This window comes from Pyrus communis, chromosome 7 (genome assembly GCF_963583255.1).
Source record: "Pyrus communis chromosome 7, drPyrComm1.1, whole genome shotgun sequence".
NCBI lineage: Eukaryota > Viridiplantae > Streptophyta > Magnoliopsida > Rosales > Rosaceae > Pyrus > Pyrus communis.
In genome coordinates, this window is record NC_084809.1 from 4,575,838 (window position 1) to 4,595,836 (window position 19,999).

The following is a 19,999-nucleotide window of genomic DNA, read 5'->3' on the forward strand; positions in this document are numbered from 1 at the left end:
GAATGAACTTAGGAATCAATCATATATATGAGATGAAATTGATGCATGAGCAGGTCCAACAGTTTCTACCCCTCATGTGTAAAGCCACAAAAAATACAGATGAAACTAAAGCCTTTAAGGTAGCACTGTGCGTTGCAGTAGAACGAGGGCATGTGGAGTATATTACTCATTTATGTAGAAATGAATTAAATGATGAGTCATTTCCTATACCTGCAAGTTACATTACGAGCAAAAACTATCAAAGCTTGTTCCAAATTGCCGCTGAATGTCGTCGCCACAAAGTTTATAATCTTATATATGTCCCTTATGAGTTGTTACATGAACAAGATAACAATGCTGGCCACGGTCTAATACAAGACATAGTAGGGTGGAGAAATTATTTTGGCAATAATATGCTACACACAGTGGCAAGTATTACCCCATTGTCACAGATTGATCACATTCGAGGTGCAGCTTTGCAAATGCAAAGAGAACTACAGTGGTTTCAGGTGACTATTTATCTGTCTATCTACCTCTATATACATATGTGCCTATATTTATGAATTATATATTTTGTCTATATGTTGTTTATACATATTTTTGTGGCTATAGTTTTACTCTCATTTTCTCCTATTCCCCTCCCTTATTTTGTTATTTTATTTATTCAATTTCAAAGAAAAAACAGAGAATGCAGAATTACTCAGAAATAAAAAATAATAATAAAAAGTAAAAGATTGTCTACGTGCACAAGCATGATAGGAAAATATTGAAATTAAAAGGAAAAACATTATTATGTATTACGTACTATACTATCATCCTATGTAACTTAACTAGTGATTTAGGGTTATGTGGTGTCTCAAAGACCAAATGTTCAAGGATTAATATGAAGAGATAAGGATTTCATAGTCACTTCCCTAAATATCTTTTGTCGCCAACAATGCAGGAGGTGGAGAGCCATGCATATCCAAGGGATCGGGAATCTGTAAACCGAGATAATATGACACCGCGAGAAGTATTTATGGAGAATCACAAAGAAATGGGAAAAGAGGCAGAAAAGTCAATGAAGGAAACATCAACTTCTTGTACAGTTGTAGGTGCTCTTATTGTCACCATAATGTTTGCTGCAGCATTCACAGTTCCAGGTGGAAATGATGAAAATACAGGCCTTCCTAAATTCTTAACTAAAAAGGTATTCACAACATTTATAGTTTCAGATGCAATCTCGCTCTTTTCTTCAACAACTTCAGTTATCATGTTTCTAGGCATTCTCACATCACGTTATTCTGAAGATGATTTCCGCAAATCATTGCCCACAAAAATGATAATAGGCCTTTTCACCCTCTTCTTATCTATCGCCACCATGATGATTGTCTTTTCTTATGCCCTTTACATTATACTTGACGGGAAATCATCGACTGTTATTCCAATCGTTTTGCTTGCCAGCGTTCCAGTTGCCTCCTTCATCTGGATGCAATTTCCGTTGCTTGTTGCATTATTCATTTCTACTTTTGGACAGGGAATATTTGATAAGAAACCATATAAAAAGTTGTTGAATTCCAATGTTATCTTTACTTAAGTTTGGATTTGCTACTTATTAAGAAACTTGCAAAGAGAATCCAATGTATATGCTTTCTATCAGTATTTGGCCAATTACGAATGTGATTTTTCCTTGGTTAATAATGTATTTTCTTTGATCATTAAAGAAAATTCCAACTTCAATTTATATTTTTTAGTTTTCTTTTTTGGTGAATTTCTATTTTGAGTTTGTTTCTAAGACAAACTCTTTCTATGAGCTCTATTTTTTGGTCGATAAAATGAATTGATTGAAGCAATCCCAAAAAGGGGAAAAGTTCAACAATGTTATCTCTAGTAGAAAAAAAAAATATATATAACCCAGCAAGCAGAGAATAACAAAACTAAGCCATACAGGCATACAAAAGGAAGGCAGTAGAAGGCACTGTCGAGCCACAATAAATACAGTACCGAAGGACATGGTAATCCATCACGTGATATAAAGAAAACAACCGTTCCTTATCAACCAATAAAATCAAAACCTCAGTATGGTGAGAATAAGTAAAAAACTACTTGATATTTATGTTGACGACATAAGTAAAAAGTGTTGATAATGAATCTCACATTGATTGGAGGATTGACCTTCCATTGACTTATACGTAAGTTTGGCTACTCATCATATTGTCAATCGATTTTATAGTGGAACCTCAACTTTCTTATGATATAAGAGCAGATTGGCCTACGTGTGAAGGCCAATGGTCACACATGCTCTACATCACTCAATTCGTGTTGCTCATGTGTTTAGCTTGAAAATTCACCATACGTGAGGGGCCTGTGAGGATGTGAAGATAAAAGAATCCTACAATGATAAAAGGAGAAACCTTGCAAAAAAGAAGAGTGGAGATAACCTTTGTTCTCCTATTTGCTGCATTATGGACCATGTTGATACTGGTAAAACTAAGTTGCTGGATTGTTCTCCTATTTTCTGATGGGAACATCCGTGAGAGGACCGAGGAACCGAAAGCTGATGCGAAGATGAAGGTCCTTGGTCTTTTGGTCATTGACACCTCCGGGCACGGCGTTCAGGTTTATGTGATATTGCTATGCTGGTTGTTGACATTATGCATGGCTCAGAGCCTTGGACAATAGAGTCACTCAATCTTTTTAAAATGCGGAATACGGAATTCATTGTTGCATTGAATAAGGTGGACAGACTCTACGGGTGGAGAACCTGCCGCAATGCACCGATTGTGAAAGCAATGAAGAAACAATCTAAGGATGTACAAAATAAGTTCAATATGAAGCTCGCTACAAGTGCCGTTAGCGGTGAAGGGATTCCAGATTTGCTATTATTATTGCTTCAGTGGACGCAGAAAACTATGGTTGAGAAACTCACTTTCAGCAGTAAAATGGTTAAGGTTACAGAAGGCCTTGGGACAACAATTGGTGTTGTATTGGTTAATGGTGCGCTTCATGAAGGTGATCAAATAGTTGTTGGCGGCCACTCCCCCTGACCTCACGCCGACCACTCCTTCTCGGCCTTTACTTACCTCCTCTCCCCTCCCGTGCTTCTCTCTCACCATTTTGTAAGCAGCTTCCCATGGATAAGTCTTATACCCAGATTCGGGTCATGCCCTTTCAAGATTTCTTCTTTGATTTGGCGCTCGATTTCTTGGTGTGGGGTTGGATTTGTGGCTGCAGGTGGGTTGGATCCACCATCGTTAGCTTGTTTCTATGGTGATGTCACCTTCTTCGCCTAGTTTTTGTGGCTGCACTGACATGTGCACTCAGATTTGGCGGCTCGTCTTGTACATCTCGACTTGTGCGGCCCAGCTTGATGTGGCAACTCGGCTAGTGCGTCTCGGACCTGGCGAATTTGCTGCCTGTTACGGCTAGCTATTATGGTGTTCGATGTGTGGATGTCGGATTCTCACTAGTCTGGTGAATTTGTAGGTGGCCTTGGCATGAGTGCCTCCTCCCCCACTGTGTTGAGTTGACCAGCGGATCCCTTCTCGGGGTAGTGTAGTTGTGTTTCAGGTTGCCTTGTGAGCACTGTGGTGGCGCTGTTGTATTGGCTAGATTGGTCTTTGACTTTGTGCTATGAGTTATGTAGTCTCGTCTGTCAACGATGACTTGATGTTGTCTTGCTCTACCGCGATGACTTTATGTGGCCTTGCTATTCAGCGATGATCAATGTAGATGCTTGTGTTTCTCTGTTGCGTCCATCGTTTATTATGACAGATTTATACTGGCGGCAGTTGTGCACTTGCCGATTGTGTGTTTGTGCTTGTGGTAGCCTACTAAGGGGTTTACTTTTTATTTGTCTATTTGTGCAAATTCACTCCAGGTCAATTTATTGGTCACTGGAGCTATGTACCCAATGGCACTCTTGTATTTGTTTGTGATGATTAATGAAATACCACGCTATCGTTTCTTGTAAATAAAAAAAAAAGATTTGAAGTTCGATTCCCATAATATTCATTTATATTAAAAAGAAATAGTCAAGTTTAACCTTTTTTTAACAAAAAAATATTATCTATTTGACAAAAAAAAAAAAATTATCTAAGTGAGCTTCGTCTCACAATTAGTTAGCAAAAATATGATTTAAATTCGCTTTTAGTAAGAATCGAACTTAAAATCTTTCATTTACTAATGAAGATGAATACCACTAAACTATGGTAATCAAATTTAACTTTTAAATATTAACTCTTAAGCATTACTTTTTAACTATAGAGTCATATACCCAAATTCATATATGAACCTACTTAACCAAGCACATACGACACCGTTCCATTCTCACTCCCGCACAGACGACGACACAATCTGAGACGCTCTCTCGTCCATCCACAGGACCACAGCAGCTTCGTTAGCTTTGGAGAGAGATGGAGGAGGAGAGGGCGAGGAAGAAACTACTGATACTCTACGCCACCCAAACCGGAAACGCTTTAGACGTCGCCGAGCGAGTGGGCCGCGAAGCCGAGCGCAGAGGCTGCCCCGTCCACCTTCTCTCCCTCGACCAATACGACGCTGTAAGTAGTCCTCCCTTGCATTCAATTTTGTTCTTCTTCTGAACAATAATTGCATTACCTGAAGAATAATTTCTAATTTTTCTGTTTTACTTAGAGATGCTTAGTTCAAGAGGGCACTGTAATTTTTGTTGTTTCAACCACTGGCCAGGGAGATACTCCTGATCCCATGAAGGTAAAAAGCTTTTGCTTTTTCTTAGCAATTCAGTTAACTTGTTTATTTACTGTAATTCTCCCATGTGGGTAATGTGATAAAGGTTAAATATGTGAAAAAGATTGCATCTTTATGCGTATGCAGGGGTTTTGGAAAGATCTTCTGCAGAAAAATCTGAGTAGGCAATGGCTGGAGGGACTCCGTTACGCTGTTTTCGGATTGGGTGATTCTGGTTACCAGAAATTCAATGTATATTGTTTTGTGCCATTTCTTTATCTTGTGCACGATTGGTTGTTGCAGCCTGTTGTATGCTTGATGAGTATAAAATGTTGCTTTTTGACCCGTTAATTTATATGGAATTTATATGCTTGTGACGTTCGAGTTGTGGTTTGCAGTTTGTGGCAAAGAAGCTTGATAGGAGACTTTTGGACCTTGGGGCAACCCCGATTGTCCAAAGAGGTTTGGGAGACGATCAGCACACGTCAGGGTTCGATTTTGATTCTTTTTTTTATTATTATTTTTTATTTTCAAAATTAGTTAATGAAATCTTGCTATATGTAGAAACTGGTATGATGTATTTTCTTTTACCGTTAACAGTTACGAGGCTGCTCTGGATCCTTGGATGGCATCATTGTGGAATATGTTGAATAAAATCGATCCCAACTACTTCCCCAATGGCCCAGACTTTTTTATTCCATATGAAAATTTTATGGCGAAACCAAAGGTTCGGATTCTATATCACGACATTGACAAGGTGGATTCACAAGTTTCATCTAAATCAGGTAATTTGGCTGTTTATAGTTCCCTTCTTTCTATAATCGTGTATTTGCATATATCATTTTACGGACCAATAGTTAGAAATCTTGTTTCCAAAAGCAGTAGGCATTTTACAGACCGATAAGTTTTCAGATTCTATTAAATGGCATGTCACAATCCTCTTTATTTCCCTGCCTTTCCCCCTTTAAACCCAAATAAATTTAATGTTAAATAAGGAATGTTTGATTCCAGATGTGTATGTCATTTCTGTTGAGCTCATCCTTGCATAGATTTTGTATGTAGTGTCTGATTAAGTCATGCCTCTGGGGTTTTCTCAGACTTGAATCACGTTGTGCAGCAGATTGAAAGGGCACGCAGAATGTCTCCTGTGAAGTTTTCTTTTGACAAGCCTGACTGCATTCTTAAATTGGTAATGTTAGAATGCTAATATTACTGTGTGTCGAAAAATCTGGTATTTCTAAATTCAGAAGGACCTGTTAATTTAAGTTCGTGATGTTTTTGTTTCATGCATTCCTTAGCTCAGTTAAACTTTTGTCTTGTAGGTAAAAAATGAACCACTGACTAAATCAGGTTTTAAAGACAAAGAGGTGCATCACTTCGAATTTGAATTTGTTACATCTGTAAGTTGCCTCCTATGTGCTTGTTACCATTTATTTTTGTTTCAACCAATGTATAGCATATTATTCTGTTTGTTTCAAAGTGAAAAGTTTCATTTGATATGCCAGCCTATTCCCTATGAAGTTGGTGACGTCCTTGAGGTTCTCCCCAGTCAAAATCCTGCTGCAGTGGATGTTTTCATACGTCGTTGTAATTTGGACCCTGAATCATTCATCACAGTGAGTATTTTCATTTGTATATTGGTTGAAATTTTGAGCCGTGCTACCTTAAAATTCTTACTAAATAAACTATTGAACTTTGTTGGAACTTTTTTTTTCTTTTGATTGATGTACTTATACTTCGAAAACAATTTTTAGAAATCTGTTTACAAGAGAAAGGAAACACGTTGAAGGATTGTTTATACAATTCTCCATCGTCTCACTTTTTGTTCTTAAATACTTTTGGCACCGTTGATTTCAGGTTCATCCTTCAGAAATGGAGAATCAACTCCTTGATACTTGTATCCCCATCAAACTAAAAACTTTTGTTGAATTGACAATGGATGTTGCATCCGCTTCTCCTCGACGCTATTTCTTTGAGGCAAGAATCTAGCATGTAACTCATGGATTTCTATTAGCAAATTTCTGATAAAAAGTACCCACTTCCTGTTTATACACATGTTAGTGCCTTCAGTTGATCTTCCTTGAATATGTTTCAGGTCATGAGTATGTTTGCAACCGCTGAACATGAAAAAGAAAGACTTCAGTATTTTATCTCACCTGAAGGAAGAGATGATCTATACCAATACAATCAGAGGGAACAAAGGACTGTTCTGGAGGTTTTAGAGGATTTCCCCTCTGTTCAAATGCCATTTGAATGGCTGGTACAGTTGGTTCCTCCTTTGAAAACAAGGGCTTTCTCCATCTCTTCGTCCCCGTCCGCCCACCTCAATCAAGTTCACTTAACAGTTAATGTAGTATCATGGACAACGCCGTTCAAAAGAATTCGAGCAGGTCTCTGCTCAAATTGGCTATCCAAGCTTGATCCTGAGCAAGGTATGTCATATGCTGTACATGTAAAGCATATTATTAACAATGCAAATGATTAGAATTACCATTTCAAGTCCTTGATTTTTGTTCTTTTGTGATAAGCAGGTGTTTATGTTCCAGTGTGGTTTCGGAAAGGTTCCCTTCCTTCTCCACGACCATCACTTCCTCTCATTCTCATTGGACCTGGAACCGGTTGTGCGCCTTTTCGTGGATTTGTGGAGGAAAGAGCCATACAAAGTTTGACCGAATCAACTGCTCCAGTGCTGTTCTTCTTTGGATGCAGAAACGAGGACAATGATTTTTTGTACAAAGATTTTTGGTTATCCAATTCGCAAGATGGTGGGGTACTTTCAGAAGCAAAGGGCGGGGGCTTTTATGTTGCCTTCTCAAGAGACCAGCCACAGAAGGTCTACGTGCAGGATAAGATGAGGGAACATAGTGAGAAGGTGTGGAAGCTGCTGATGGAGGGGGCGGCTATTTACGTTGCAGGTTCTTCTACAAAAATGCCAGCAGATGTATTATTAGCCTTTGAGGAGATTGTTTCCAAAGAAAGTGAGCTTCCTCAGGAATCGGCAGCGAGATGGCTTAGAGAACTGGAAAACGCTGGCAGATACCATGTTGAAGCGTGGAGTTGAGCGTCGCTGGAATCATGACTTTGGAATCTTCCGGTGAGAACCAAGGATTGAATTTTTCACGAAACTTAATGGTTTGAATTTGAGTATGGTCGCGGAGATTTGCTAGTAGTAGTCGTAGTAGTAGAGATAATATCTATTCAATGAGAAAGATTTGAATTACTCTCTCCTCATATTGTACTGTATTGAGAAAAACTCTCTGCCTTTCACTTCTCACTTCCTCCTTGCCATCTTATTCGGGGTGAACGCGTTATTGCACTTGATATTAACATTTCAAAGTGAGATATGTTTGGTTAATAGTGCTTTTTATTAACATTAACAGTTGTCGAGGGGATTACTCTAGTTAACTGTACAAAATGTTAACTGGGTGATTGTACTGAAATGTGTATGATATATATAGTAATAAGAGTCGACGTAATCACGTGTAAACAGAAAACACACAGAGATGGCGGATGATCACTACTAAATGACTTGTGAATAAAACATGGTATCACTATGTCGGGGGACTGAAACCGTGTGTCCGCCCTCTTATACTCAAGTTCAAATTCCCCTCCCAATCGAACTATCTATCACCGAGTTCTCTTTTGTCTTGGGCCGGGTTTTGATTGGGCTATCCAGATAGATTTACTCTAGGCCCTTCAACCTTGGGCCTGAGTTACCTAACCAGCCCAAGAAGCAGAAACAAACAAGGCAGGAGAGAAACAGATATCTCTTCACATGAACAGATATCTCTGTCCGTCTCTGAGTCTCCACTCAAAGCGGAAGATAAGAACTTCAGAAGAAGGAAGAAGAAGAAGAAGAAGAAGATGTTATCTTTGGGAATGGGAATCGAGTGCCAGGCGAACCTAAACGCCGCCGCGTTGCGGCTGAAGCTGCCGCAGCAGAAGCTTCTTTTTGTCAACAGTGTTAATCAAAGAGCATTGAATTTCAAGCCGAAGGCTTCTTCTTTCTCTGTTTCTCACTCGCTCCCGGAACTGAGGCTCGGACTTACCCTCGCCGCAAGAAACGTAAGGCTCTCCGCCGCCGCAGAGTCTCTGGTCGCTGAAGAAACGGCCACCGATGACGAGGCCGCCGACACCGCCCCGGAAAAAGAGGTTTGTTTTTTTCTTATCCTCAGTATCTCTGTTGAGTTGGTGTGTTCGTTGTATGTCTTCTTTTGTAATTGAGAATTGTTCTGCTTTTTTACTGGGTTCTGTTTGGTTGCTGAGAAAATGTAGCCATAGGCTAGAAAGTGGAAACTCAGCTCTGTAACATTGTAATTTTCTTTTTTGGTTTAACATAATTGTGTTTATCAACATTTATAAGCATGAAGCTGTAGTTATGGATTGTTCTAAGAGGGCTAAAAGCGTTTTCTGATGACTAAAATCGCTTCTAATCTAAGGGGGGTTTGGTATTGACGTGCTGTGGAAAAAAACTGCTTTTAATGTGCTGTGAAAATAAGTAGCCGTGAAATAAAGCAGCAAAGTGTTTGGTAAACTTTTTTGTAAAAGTGCTTTTGAAGAAAAAAAAAAACAGCATTATAGTGTTTGGTAAATTTTTATGTAAAACAGATGTGAAAAAAAGCCGATTTTTCAAAGCTGGGTTTTACAGCTTCTTTGTTTTTGGCTTTTTTTCACAGTCGAAAACTGTGAAAAAAAGTTGAAGCTGAATGTTTACCAAACACAAAAACAGCTCTCAGCTTTTTTCAGAATCACCTCAGTACCAAACCCAGCCTAAGAGTCTCCAGCAGAAGTGCTTACTAGAGAGACAGTCCCAAACTGCTTGTCACATTCTTTCCATTGGTTTCCGTTTGGTTTCATACATCTGCAATTTCCAAATGGTCATGTAGTTAAACTTGTGTTTCGGTTTTTGGATGATGTAGAAGCTGGGAGTGGTTGTGAAGCCATTTGAGAAACCGAGGCTCGTATTGAAGTTCATTTGGATGGAAAAGAACATCGGCATTGCACTCGACCAGATGATACCTGGTCACGGCTCCATCCCTCTCAGCCCCTATTACTTCTGGCCGAGGAAAGATGCGTGGGAGGAGCTCAAGGTCTTGCTCGAGAGCAAACCTTGGATTTCTCAGAAGCAGATGATTATCCTTCTCAACCAGGCTACCGATATCATCAATCTGTGGCAGCAGAGCGGCGGAAACTTGGCATAAGATTTCATGTAAAAAAAAATTATGAGTTTTGAGCTGCTTTGTGTTATACTTAGCAATTCTCTTTTGTAGCACATTGTGGTTATTTCTGAACCACATTTTGTTAAGTTTGAATTAAATATGGACTGTATCCTCGGATGATACGACTGTTATCTTCCGATCACATTGTTTCGGTCGAAATTCTGTTCGTGTTTGCGACTGAATCGTGCAGTTCAATGCGTTGGCATGCATCAATCGATCCCAAGCTACGGTTCTGCAGGAGATCCTTCCGGCAAAGTGCATTGCAAAGAGATCTTTTGGTTCTGAGCTGAAGGAGTCGAGATGGACGTTCGCGTCCATTTACTTGAACACTCTTCATCCATCTCAGTTAAAGATGCATAAGCTACACGTCGATAACAGATTTCGCAGCTACTTCTGCATAGGCATCTTCCGAGTACTTAAAACACGAATATGAATTACGAAAATCATAAGGGTTAGGTACAAAAATATAAAACCGAAATCACCCACTTTTTTGCAAGAGAAAAATTCTGTATAAAATATGGTAACCAATATTTAGAAACAGAGAAATTATGCCATCCAAAACATAAAAAGGGGGATCGACACCGTCTGCTGGGAGATATAAGACAAGTAGCTGAATAAGAGTATAAGAAACCCTATTAAACTTAAACCAACATGGCAAAGAGTTGAGACACTGAAAAGATAGACCAAAGCAAACCCAGTTGCCATCATCATTCCTCAAACTCGTGCATGTGATCGAGAAGATAGTTGGCCGCCAGCTCCTCGTTCTTGTTGCATGCAAAGTATACCTCCAGCACTAGCGCCCGATCGAAACCCATAGCTTCTAGCTGCAAGAAAAAGTTTTGGATTGTCAATCATGACCTAAACAATGATATTTCACACATACCAAGTGGAACAAATGCACTTGTCACATGTGCAGAGAAATAACACTTACGCGTTCAATGGCCTCTCGCTCTTCAGGGGTGACGGTCACAGCCTGCGGCACTGCTGCACCCAACTGCTCCAAAAGGTTCCTGAAACATACAGAGTTCAATAACTTAGAACCCTGTGTATTTTAATTATCAACAAAGATTTTTTAATTGCTTCAATGGACAAGTAGGGCAGATTTTCTAACCCTTCACCCCCTTCAACGGGTTCATTAATCAAGCGTAAGAAGTCAGCTTGATGAGCTTGAATGAGCTGCATTAGATGTGGATTTTGTTTCCCCAACTCTTGAAGCATTGGCTGCAGCAAGATAAACCATCGTGAGTCCTCAAATTATAATTAAAAACGACAAGCTTGGCCAAAGTGAGAAAATTAAAGGAGAACAAAATAATACCTGTAGAATTTGGGGGTTGGCTTGCACCATAGCTCGCAAGGCTTGGAACTGAAATAATGAGTTGGAAGCTCAGATACCTTTCTCAATCATGCATATAAACAATAAGCGGATTCACAAATAAAAAAATGCTATATACATACCTGGGGACTGTTGCGTAGGAAATCCAAATTGCCCGCACCGGCATTTGCACCCATGTTGGGAAGGCCCTGATTCAACAAGAACAGTTATTCACTTGGACAGTATAGGATATAAAGAGGTACATAGATTACTAATTAACAGCCTCTACCTGTGGAAAAAGATCAAGTGGGTTTGCATTGGGCCCACCAGTAGGTGCTACTGGTTGTGGAGCCTGCGCCGGAGGATTTGCGACCGGAGGATTTGCTGCCTGTTCACCAGCAGGAACTTGGGCCGCTGGTGGGGCTTCAGCTTGCTCAGGAATGCCCTGACATGTGTATCAATATCAGTTTCTGTGTCAATCCGACAGTAACATCCAAACATGCTTCCTATGCATGTAGGAATACTTTATATGGAATCAAAACAATTAGCTGACGAGGAGTAAAAGACCAACAAAGTAAAAGTTTTCATTTTCGAATTTTAAACGAGGTCATGACAACAAATATGTACTAAAAAAAATTACAATATATGGCACTAACATCTGACGGACATCAATCAATAATCTGTCTTATTTTCATTTTGGATGTTCTTTTGAACAGGAGATAGACTATAATCCAACTCAAATCACCCGCCAATTTCAATGGTCTATGTAGTTGTGCGAGGGAATGGATCATACCCAACACCATTGAGCACCATTGTTATAAAAGAGAATATCACAATGTACAAGGTGTTTATCAACAGAAAGCTTAATGGTCAACAAAACAGAGAGACAAATAATTTCTCTACTGCTAAATGACACAGGTGTTAGGTAGAAAAACAGAGGCATTACCTCCAATTAATCAAAATTAACATATGTTTTCTTCCTCATTTTCAGTAATCAAACTTCTTCTATCTACATTGCCCAACTAACATCAAAACAAAAGAATCAAAATATCAAAGTTGAGTACTCACAGAATATAGGTACTCAACAGCCCTTTCAGGGTTGTTAAAAGCAGCCCGTAAAGCACGGACAACGGTTTCCCGATCCCAACTTCCTCCACCCATATCTAGAATCTGCTGAACGGTAGACTCTAAAGTAGTTCCTGCAACTAGGTTTGATGCAGCTTGGCCATACACATCTGATCTTGAATCAGTAGGAGCTACAACAGCAGCAGTTTGAGCGGCGGGCTGTGGTCTGGACCAAAGAATGTAATAAAATTATCAAATATAAAAGATGAAATTCAGGTTTAACAGTGAACAATCAAGACGGCCTTAATGAGTTAAAACAAATTAAATTATATATAACTCAGAATACTTCTTAACTAGAGGCCATAAATGAAAATTAACACACTTACAAACGAGCCATTTATTGGTAACACAAAAATTATTTAAATGATAAATAAAACAATTTAAAATTGAAAAAATTTACGATAAGCAACGGATAAAAGTATATTGTACACTCAAAACCATAAGCAAGTCAAAAGTATATTGTACTCTACTTTGGTAAAACTATATAATATGACAAAAATATGTGGTTCTCACTAAATTGAAATGATAGTATACTTCATATTGCACTGATCAGACTGAAAAAATGTTGTTTCGCATGCTAAGGAAATACCAGAAAGCTAACAGTTATAAGTCTTCCATCCAAACAATTTTAGATGAGTGATTCAAAAGAAAAAATAGGTGTGACAGTATACGCACTCTGCCACAACTGGTGCAGGAGCTGGAGCAGGAGCTGGAGCTGCTGGGGGTGGTGCGGCAGAAGTAGGAGCAGTACCAGCAGTTTGGGCCTGCAAAATAGTAGACATAATACTGATAATTTTTTTATTGTATACCTCATAATAAGGTTCTTGGCAGGAATGAGGAACTATATAATGAACATCTATATGACTACAATTCACCCACGAAGTATATGCAACTTCATGAGTACAATTCCCCAACAAGAATCCCCCATACATCATTCTGCCCATATTCACAAAAAACCTTTTCCAAGCCAAAGAAATAAAGATATGTTCCTTCGGATTATTAAGGAAAAAAAATGATTTTTTTGTATCCATGTGGTCTAATAAAAAGATTACCAAAATCACATGCACTACCAATGTGAAAAAAGGTCATTCCAAAACAATAATACTAAATACAGAAACTGAGCTGATTTACCTGACTTGTGGCTGCACCTTGCTTACTGGAGGCTCCGGCTGGTGAGGCCTTAGGCTGCAATTGATAATTAGAACATAATTAAGTAATTAGGATCTGTAGTTTCATTAAAATTGCAAGTGTTTCAGCATGTAAGTTTATTAAAAACACCACCTTGCTACAAGATTATAGTAATACAATTAATAGAAACAAAAGACAACTCATAATACAAAACAACATAAACCAATCAAAAAGGGATAATTAATGGCTATCGCATAAACCAACTTCACGCTTTAATATTTTCTTTAAGATTATCAAGCCCGCTTAGAAATTCTTTCTTTTAAAGATTGAATAAAATAGTAAATATGAGCACAGTTTCACATCTTGCAATTACAAATCCTGTAAAAAAAAATTACAACCCAGTCGTTTCTTAAGTAATCCCAACAACAGTAAGAAAAGCAAACTCACCTTGGTTAACATTATCACGATAAAACTATTTTCAGCAACATTATTTTGTTCTAGAGTTGTGTCATCCTTAAGAACTTTCCCCTGATGAATAAGCATCTGTTGTGGGGCAGGGTACACATCTGCACCCTGTGCCGTCTCTATAATTGTCTTGACATCAGCAACCTGGGAGAAACAATTAACACTATAATTACCACAATGAACTGAAAATCGTAAAATGGGATACAAAAAAAGTTGTTGAGGAACCAAAAGTATGTGCACGAGTTGCTTAGTGTCAGTGCATATGAAGTGCGCTACGTAACGAAACAGGCACTTGAAATTAATCGGTTCGATCATTCTTCCAATCCTATCTAGGATTCAGATTACCAATTCACTATAGACCATGAATTCGAATCAACGCAAATAGGATAAAAGATTACAGATTGAGTCCAAATTAACTACAAAACTAAACGCCCATGGAGGTGCAACCATAATCCAATTAACATGCACCTCTCCGAGTGATCAAAGCTGAAAAATTCCGCAATAATGCCAATGTTTGACTATAACACTAACGCCAAAGCAAAATAATTTGCACAATTGAACAATAAATTCACTAAAACTTCAACCAAATTCTACAATTATGCAAACTAAAACAGCGAACAATCAAACAATCTGAACTCCAACAATATCGGGGCGCGAAAAGCCCTAATTAGCATTCGCCCCAAAACCCTAATTACCCAAAACTGAAGCGATTAACATCACGAATTAAGCACCAAATCAATTGAATTTTCAGTCGCAGATGGTTAAAATAATTTAAGATACGTATATGCATGTTTTTATACCGTCTCCTCGAGTTTCACTTCGATCTCGAAGTTTGTGCCCTTCAAAGTCTTGACAAAAACCTTCATCGTTTTCTCCGACTTGCACGATTCGGGCCAATTCGTAGAGTTCCGATTCTCCGGCGAGACTCCGATCTCCGGTTGGCGCCGGTCACAATTTCCAGAGAGAGAGGAGAGAAACGAGAGAGAGAGCACGAAGTCACTGTGATGACGAAAAGCAGTAGTCTTTGTTCTCTTGGTAATAAAGTAGCGCTACAGAATGGAGGAGGTCCGATCCAGTAAACTGGTGATTTCTCGTGTTGTAGTTTTATGGCCAATGAAAATATGCCACGTATACCGTATGTGTTATCTATCGGTGAGGATTGAGGGACTGAGGATTGAGAGATGGTATAGTTTGGAGAGGATACGAGTTTTTGGCTTCGTGAAGAAGTAAGGGAAGATTTGGATTTGGTATATTTTTTCTGAAGAAAATAAAAACATTTACAAGATGATATTCTAAATTATACTAATCAATACTATCCAAAAAAAAATATACATACATATATATACTAATCAATATGTAGGAGGATTCAACTTTTGTAATCCTCTTAGGGTGTGTTTATTGTACCGGATTATCTCAAACTGAACTAGCTTCGGGGACTAAGTTAGACTGACTTAGATTAGACTAAGCCAAACTCATTTAGTGAAGCATTCAGTGTTGGCCAAAAAAACAGAATAATTAATAAATTATAATATTATAATATTTAATATATATCTAATAATATCTTATTATGAATTCAACATTTTCCTTCTAAAAATTCTAGACACTCTTCTACACTACCCTCTCTAGAGAGTACTTTCCTCCTCTTTGGTTTCTTCGCCTATTATTTCATTTCCTCCCATCTTTTTTCCTTCAAAATGTTTCAAAGTTCAAATCCATTTTTTCTGCAGAAAACTTCAAAACCATTTTTCTTGCAAAATCGTCGCAAAGCTACTCTCTCCTCCCTTTCCGTCTCTCCATCTCTTTTTATCTCCAAAGTTACTCTCTCCCATTCTTTATCCATTTTTCTCTGAAAAAGAAAATTATCGGGGAAATTTCTGGGAAGTTTCGGGAATAAGGAAGAATTATTCTACTGAAATTGTTATTGTTATTGTCTTGCTTTATTTTTTTTTTTTTTATTTTTTTGAACTTTGGTGGCTGGATTTTGAGATTTAGGTTGTGGGTGGGATTGGGTTTTAGATCAGGGCATGGGTGGGCAAACAGAGTTGCCCAGAATCATGCTTGCAGACATCGTATGCAGTTCTGGAAACGGGAATAGCAATCCCATGATTTTTGAGGGGGTTCGCTAAGACCGGCTAATCCCATGGTTAGTCGAGGCGAGTGAAGGTTAGTGGCATTAATGTTAGTCACAGTGGGTAACAAACAAGGGACTGGACTAACCCTTAGTCCAGTCCAATCTAGTGAGAGTTAGCGAGGGCAAACAAACACCCCCTTCAAGAAGCAAATCCCAAGAAACGAGTCTAAATTATAATCCACATTTGCAAAATTTTTACGAGTTGGGTGATTAGAAATGACTTTAAGTGCTTTTAATGAAAAGCATGATAATTTTCTTATTTAGTTACCAGAATGATATTCTAAATTATACTAATCGATATTAATGAGGTTTCTAAATAAGTCCGCTAAATTAACAACTCATCGATGAAATAGAGAACTTGAGATCTGATGCAAGGGAAGAACCCAGAACTCGATCTACGGCCAAATAGCAACTAGTACGTAAGCATACACATTTCAAGCAAAACTCAAAGTGATCATAGCGATGATCCCTTTACCTACATAGCCATTCTTGCAAATCCGATTCAGGCATACTATGTTTGATGGTTGAAGCATCCCTTCTCGATCAAAACGAGCATATGACACTTCTAAGGGACATTCACACTTTGACTCGGGAGCTACTTCGCGAATATTGTGCAAAGGGGAAATGGTGGTTGTCTGCGCACTCTTCGAAAATGACAGAACTATACTCCAGTAACACAAAGGCAATAATGTCTTTCATAACCCTTTCTCCTGGTATTTGTGAAAAAGAGTGATGAATCCATTTTTTTTTGTTGGTCATAGGTTGGTCCAAAGAACGAAAGTCGGCTTCCTTAAGTCCGTTGTTCCTTTGACTAGCTCTCGTAACGGAGGCCCAGCCCATCAACACAAAACCTAGGAATTAAAGTAACAAGCGTCCTCGAAAAGAAAAAAACCAAAGCTTTCGCATTTCTCGACTCTTCCTGCAACGTTAGCTCAAGGTTGTAGCCTCTGAACTCAATTCAGGTACGCATATTCTCTCTGCTTTGATTTTTCTCATCACTTTTTCGATTGCGCACCGACAAAGTTTCGAACTGGAAATCATTAAATTAGTTCGCAACCTCGCATGTTGTCTTGTCTTCCACCACCTGAGGAACTGATAGAAATCTAGGACTGCCATTTAACTTACTCAGCTCAAATCTTCTGAAATACCCTCGATTTTTGTTTGTTTGTTGATTGTGTTTCAAGTGTCCTATGTTTTGGATTTGTTAGTGTTTAATGTTTGCCGTAGTTGTTGTCTCTGTAACTGATTTCATGCAGGAAACGTTTGACTGGTGAAAGAATGTTGTTTAATGTTTGATGCTGAATTGTATTACTGATGATGTTTCTTCATCGGGGTTTTGATTTAGTTGATGTTCATTGGATGGAGTTATAATAATTTTTCATAAAAACCCTTTTTTTTTTCGATCTTCGATATATATATTTTTTATATTAAAAGAGAGAATTTTTATGATAATTTGTACTACAGGAAGTGTTTGATCTGTATACATATACACTGAGCAAAAAAAATGGAGGAGGAAGAAGTGAATCGATGCCAGATACAGGAATGGTACCCAAAGTTTAAATCTTTGTCTATCAAAACCCGAATTCATGAACTTCCGGAATCCTTTGTCCAATACCTTCTCGACGATTCAGGGCCCTTCCTTCTCCCTGTTTCGATCTCAAATGACGATGCATTCCCCAACAGAATTCATAATCCGGAGGAGGAAGACGACTATCAAGTATCAGAAGGGTCTGGTGATGAGTCCGAGCAGCCTTCTATGCCACCCTCTTTCCCCGAACTTGAGTTGGAGGTCAAGGAATCGATTAAGTCCCTTGGAGGTTCTGTGTTCCCTAAGCTAAACTGGAGTGCACCAAAAGACTCGGCTTGGATCAGCACAACTGGGAGCCTCAAGTGCTCTTCGTTCAGTGAGATTGCGCTCTTGCTACGATCATCTGACTCATTGGTCCATGATCTGTGTCACGCATATGATTCCTGCAGTGACAAAACCTCAACAAGGCCTAAGAGTTTCTTCCTTGCGCTACGGAAATGGTACCAGTCCCTCAAGCCAGAGATGGAGTTCCGTTGCTTTGTACGAAATCATAATTTAGTTGGAATTTCACAACGTGAGGTCACTACTTGTTATCCTGCTCTGCTTGAAAAGAAACACAGCCTTCAAGCGTTGATCGAAGACTTTTTCGTGGATAATTTGATGTCCAGATTTGAATCAGAAAATTACACCTTTGATGTATATGTGACACAGGATGATCGCATTAAGGTTGTGGATTTCAACCCATGGGGCGCATTTACGCTACCTCTAATGTTTACATGGGAGGAATTGGATCAGATTCGAGGGGATGGTGTTGAAGTCAGAATTGTAGAGAGTCAGTTATCTGTTAGGCCAGGTCTGAAGACAGCCGTGCCGTTTGATTTTTTGGACACAAGTGCTGGGAGTGGCTGGGACCAAGTTATCAGAAATGCTGATGAAGAGTTGCAGCAGCAAACTAGGAACGGTCAAGCAGGTGCTTAAGGTCATCACTGTTTTGACCGTTCGGATTAAACTCTAAGATGCTGTTTCACATATCAACTGTACTTGCCAGGTTGAGTATGGAGCTTGGATATTCCATTCGAGGCCGTGCCTAAGCAAGAAACAAAAAATTTGCAGCACGTTTATGTATTTATTACTTTTATCCTCGAGCTTTATCAATGCCATTGATGCAAAAATGATCAGTGAATTGGCCAAATATCTATGTCTTCGTACTCGCTCTTTCGTTGCTGCAGCGTTAGGTATAAAGGAATTCGCTTAAGATGGGTAAGTTTGAGTTCTTAAATTTCTTGTTGGATTCGGTCAGTTTAGTTCGAAATTTGTTTGTGGTTTCATGGCTCCTACTTCCTCTGCCTCCTGATCTGCAATACGTGCTCGTATATTAGCCCGAATTCTCGTCAACTTACGAGAGCTGATTTTCACACATCCGTTTTAGTTTTTCACACAGCTTTTTTCACTTATTGCCAAACAACCAACATGATTAAACAAGGGTATGTTGGAGGACAAGAGAGTTTGTTTATCATTTCCCTATACAATTCCAAATGCTTGTGATCCTTTTAAAGTTTTAATCTAGCCTCCCCCTTCTTTAATTTAGCCAAAATTTCAACTGTTACTATTTGACAGAAATGAAGACGTTGAGATCGATACTCGGACTGGAAACTACTTGGCTACTTAGTCCGTACGGTCAATGATTCATTTCTCATTGCCTGCAAATCACAGATTGATATACGTAGGTAACTTATTAAAAACACAAAAGAAAATGTGTTTGCATAGGTAAAGTTTTGAGCCGAGTGGAAACTGGTTAAGCTAAAATGATCTCTTAACACATTCGTGTACAAGTGATGGGCTCTCTAATTGACTCAAGCTGGAACTTTTAGGTGGGCTTATTGTATACAATATATCCAGTTCTTGATGAACCAACTCTCCATCTTTTTATGTTGCAAATGGACCTTAAAAATGGAAAGGTGGATCATGGAAAATATTGCATTTTTACACACTTAATGGAAGGTTCTAAAATTTTAGTGAATTTTGTTGCCAAAATTAGGAATTGGCAATTTCAGACAAGACATGTTATACTACATAAAAGTTACACAAATATGACCGTAGAAAGCATCTATACTAACCACTTGATGTACGGAATTCAAATGTCATGGTTTTGTTCTCCACTTCATAAGCTCTATATCTTTTGTGGATCATGGCCTTAATTGTAAGGGCAACCTGCCCCATAAGAATATGTTCCATTTTTCTTGCTTTCCTAACCTGTATATTTTCTCCCTTCCCATACTTTTTGACTCATACAGTCAACAATTCCTCTCTAATCTCTATCATCCCTTTCTTAAAGTAATGGTAATTTAATCATGATCAGATTATGATTCTGCAATTCCTTTCCGCTAACGATGACAATTTTTAATCTTAGTTTAAACAGTAAT

General features: G+C 38.6%; 4 protein-coding genes across 9 annotated transcripts in view; 3 read left to right on the top strand and 1 right to left on the bottom strand.

Moving 5' to 3' along the window:
• Nucleotides 1-8,023, top strand: part of LOC137740222 (NADPH-dependent diflavin oxidoreductase 1) — a 29,285-nt gene extending 21,262 nt beyond the window's left edge. For 2 of the 6 annotated variants that reach the window (XM_068480061.1, XM_068480062.1), the window contains 7 exons: nucleotides 5,269-5,453; nucleotides 5,766-5,857; nucleotides 5,991-6,068; nucleotides 6,174-6,284; nucleotides 6,526-6,645; nucleotides 6,764-7,100; nucleotides 7,200-8,023. In XM_068480061.1, coding sequence (XP_068336162.1) covers nucleotides 5,269-5,453; nucleotides 5,766-5,857; nucleotides 5,991-6,068; nucleotides 6,174-6,284; nucleotides 6,526-6,645; nucleotides 6,764-7,100; nucleotides 7,200-7,729 — 1,453 coding nt within the window. In that variant the 3' untranslated portion in view covers nucleotides 7,730-8,023. Of the gene's footprint in view, nucleotides 1-4,292; nucleotides 4,521-4,614; nucleotides 4,693-4,815; nucleotides 4,921-5,066; nucleotides 5,159-5,268; nucleotides 5,454-5,765; nucleotides 5,858-5,990; nucleotides 6,069-6,173; nucleotides 6,285-6,525; nucleotides 6,646-6,763; nucleotides 7,101-7,199 lie in introns of those variants that run through there. The other 4 variants (XM_068480059.1, XM_068480065.1, XM_068480064.1 and 1 more) reach the window with 4 other exon arrangements.
• Nucleotides 8,024-8,441: 418 nt separating this feature from the next.
• On the top strand, nucleotides 8,442-10,018 carry LOC137740225 (small ribosomal subunit protein cS23-like). The gene is made up of 2 exons (XM_068480068.1): nucleotides 8,442-8,820; nucleotides 9,588-10,018. Exons 1-2 carry the CDS (start codon nucleotides 8,533-8,535, stop codon nucleotides 9,867-9,869), a joined length of 570 nt encoding a protein of 189 aa, XP_068336169.1. The 5' UTR covers nucleotides 8,442-8,532; the 3' UTR covers nucleotides 9,870-10,018.
• Nucleotides 10,019-10,354: 336 nt separating this feature from the next.
• LOC137740223 (ubiquitin receptor RAD23d-like) lies at nucleotides 10,355-14,940 on the bottom strand. Its single transcript, XM_068480066.1, has 11 exons — nucleotides 14,718-14,940; nucleotides 13,900-14,061; nucleotides 13,456-13,509; nucleotides 13,000-13,088; nucleotides 12,268-12,490; nucleotides 11,489-11,644; nucleotides 11,343-11,408; nucleotides 11,203-11,250; nucleotides 10,999-11,108; nucleotides 10,819-10,897; nucleotides 10,355-10,711 (listed from the first exon to the last, which is right to left on the bottom strand). Exons 1-11 carry the CDS (start codon nucleotides 14,781-14,783, stop codon nucleotides 10,595-10,597), a joined length of 1,170 nt encoding a protein of 389 aa, XP_068336167.1. The 5' UTR covers nucleotides 14,784-14,940; the 3' UTR covers nucleotides 10,355-10,594.
• Nucleotides 14,941-16,928: 1,988 nt separating this feature from the next.
• On the top strand, nucleotides 16,929-18,741 carry LOC137739869 (uncharacterized). The gene is made up of 2 exons (XM_068479598.1): nucleotides 16,929-17,010; nucleotides 17,513-18,741. Exon 2 carries the CDS (start codon nucleotides 17,553-17,555, stop codon nucleotides 18,552-18,554), a length of 1,002 nt encoding a protein of 333 aa, XP_068335699.1. The 5' UTR covers nucleotides 16,929-17,010; nucleotides 17,513-17,552; the 3' UTR covers nucleotides 18,555-18,741.
• Nucleotides 18,742-19,999: the final 1,258 nt, after the last annotated feature.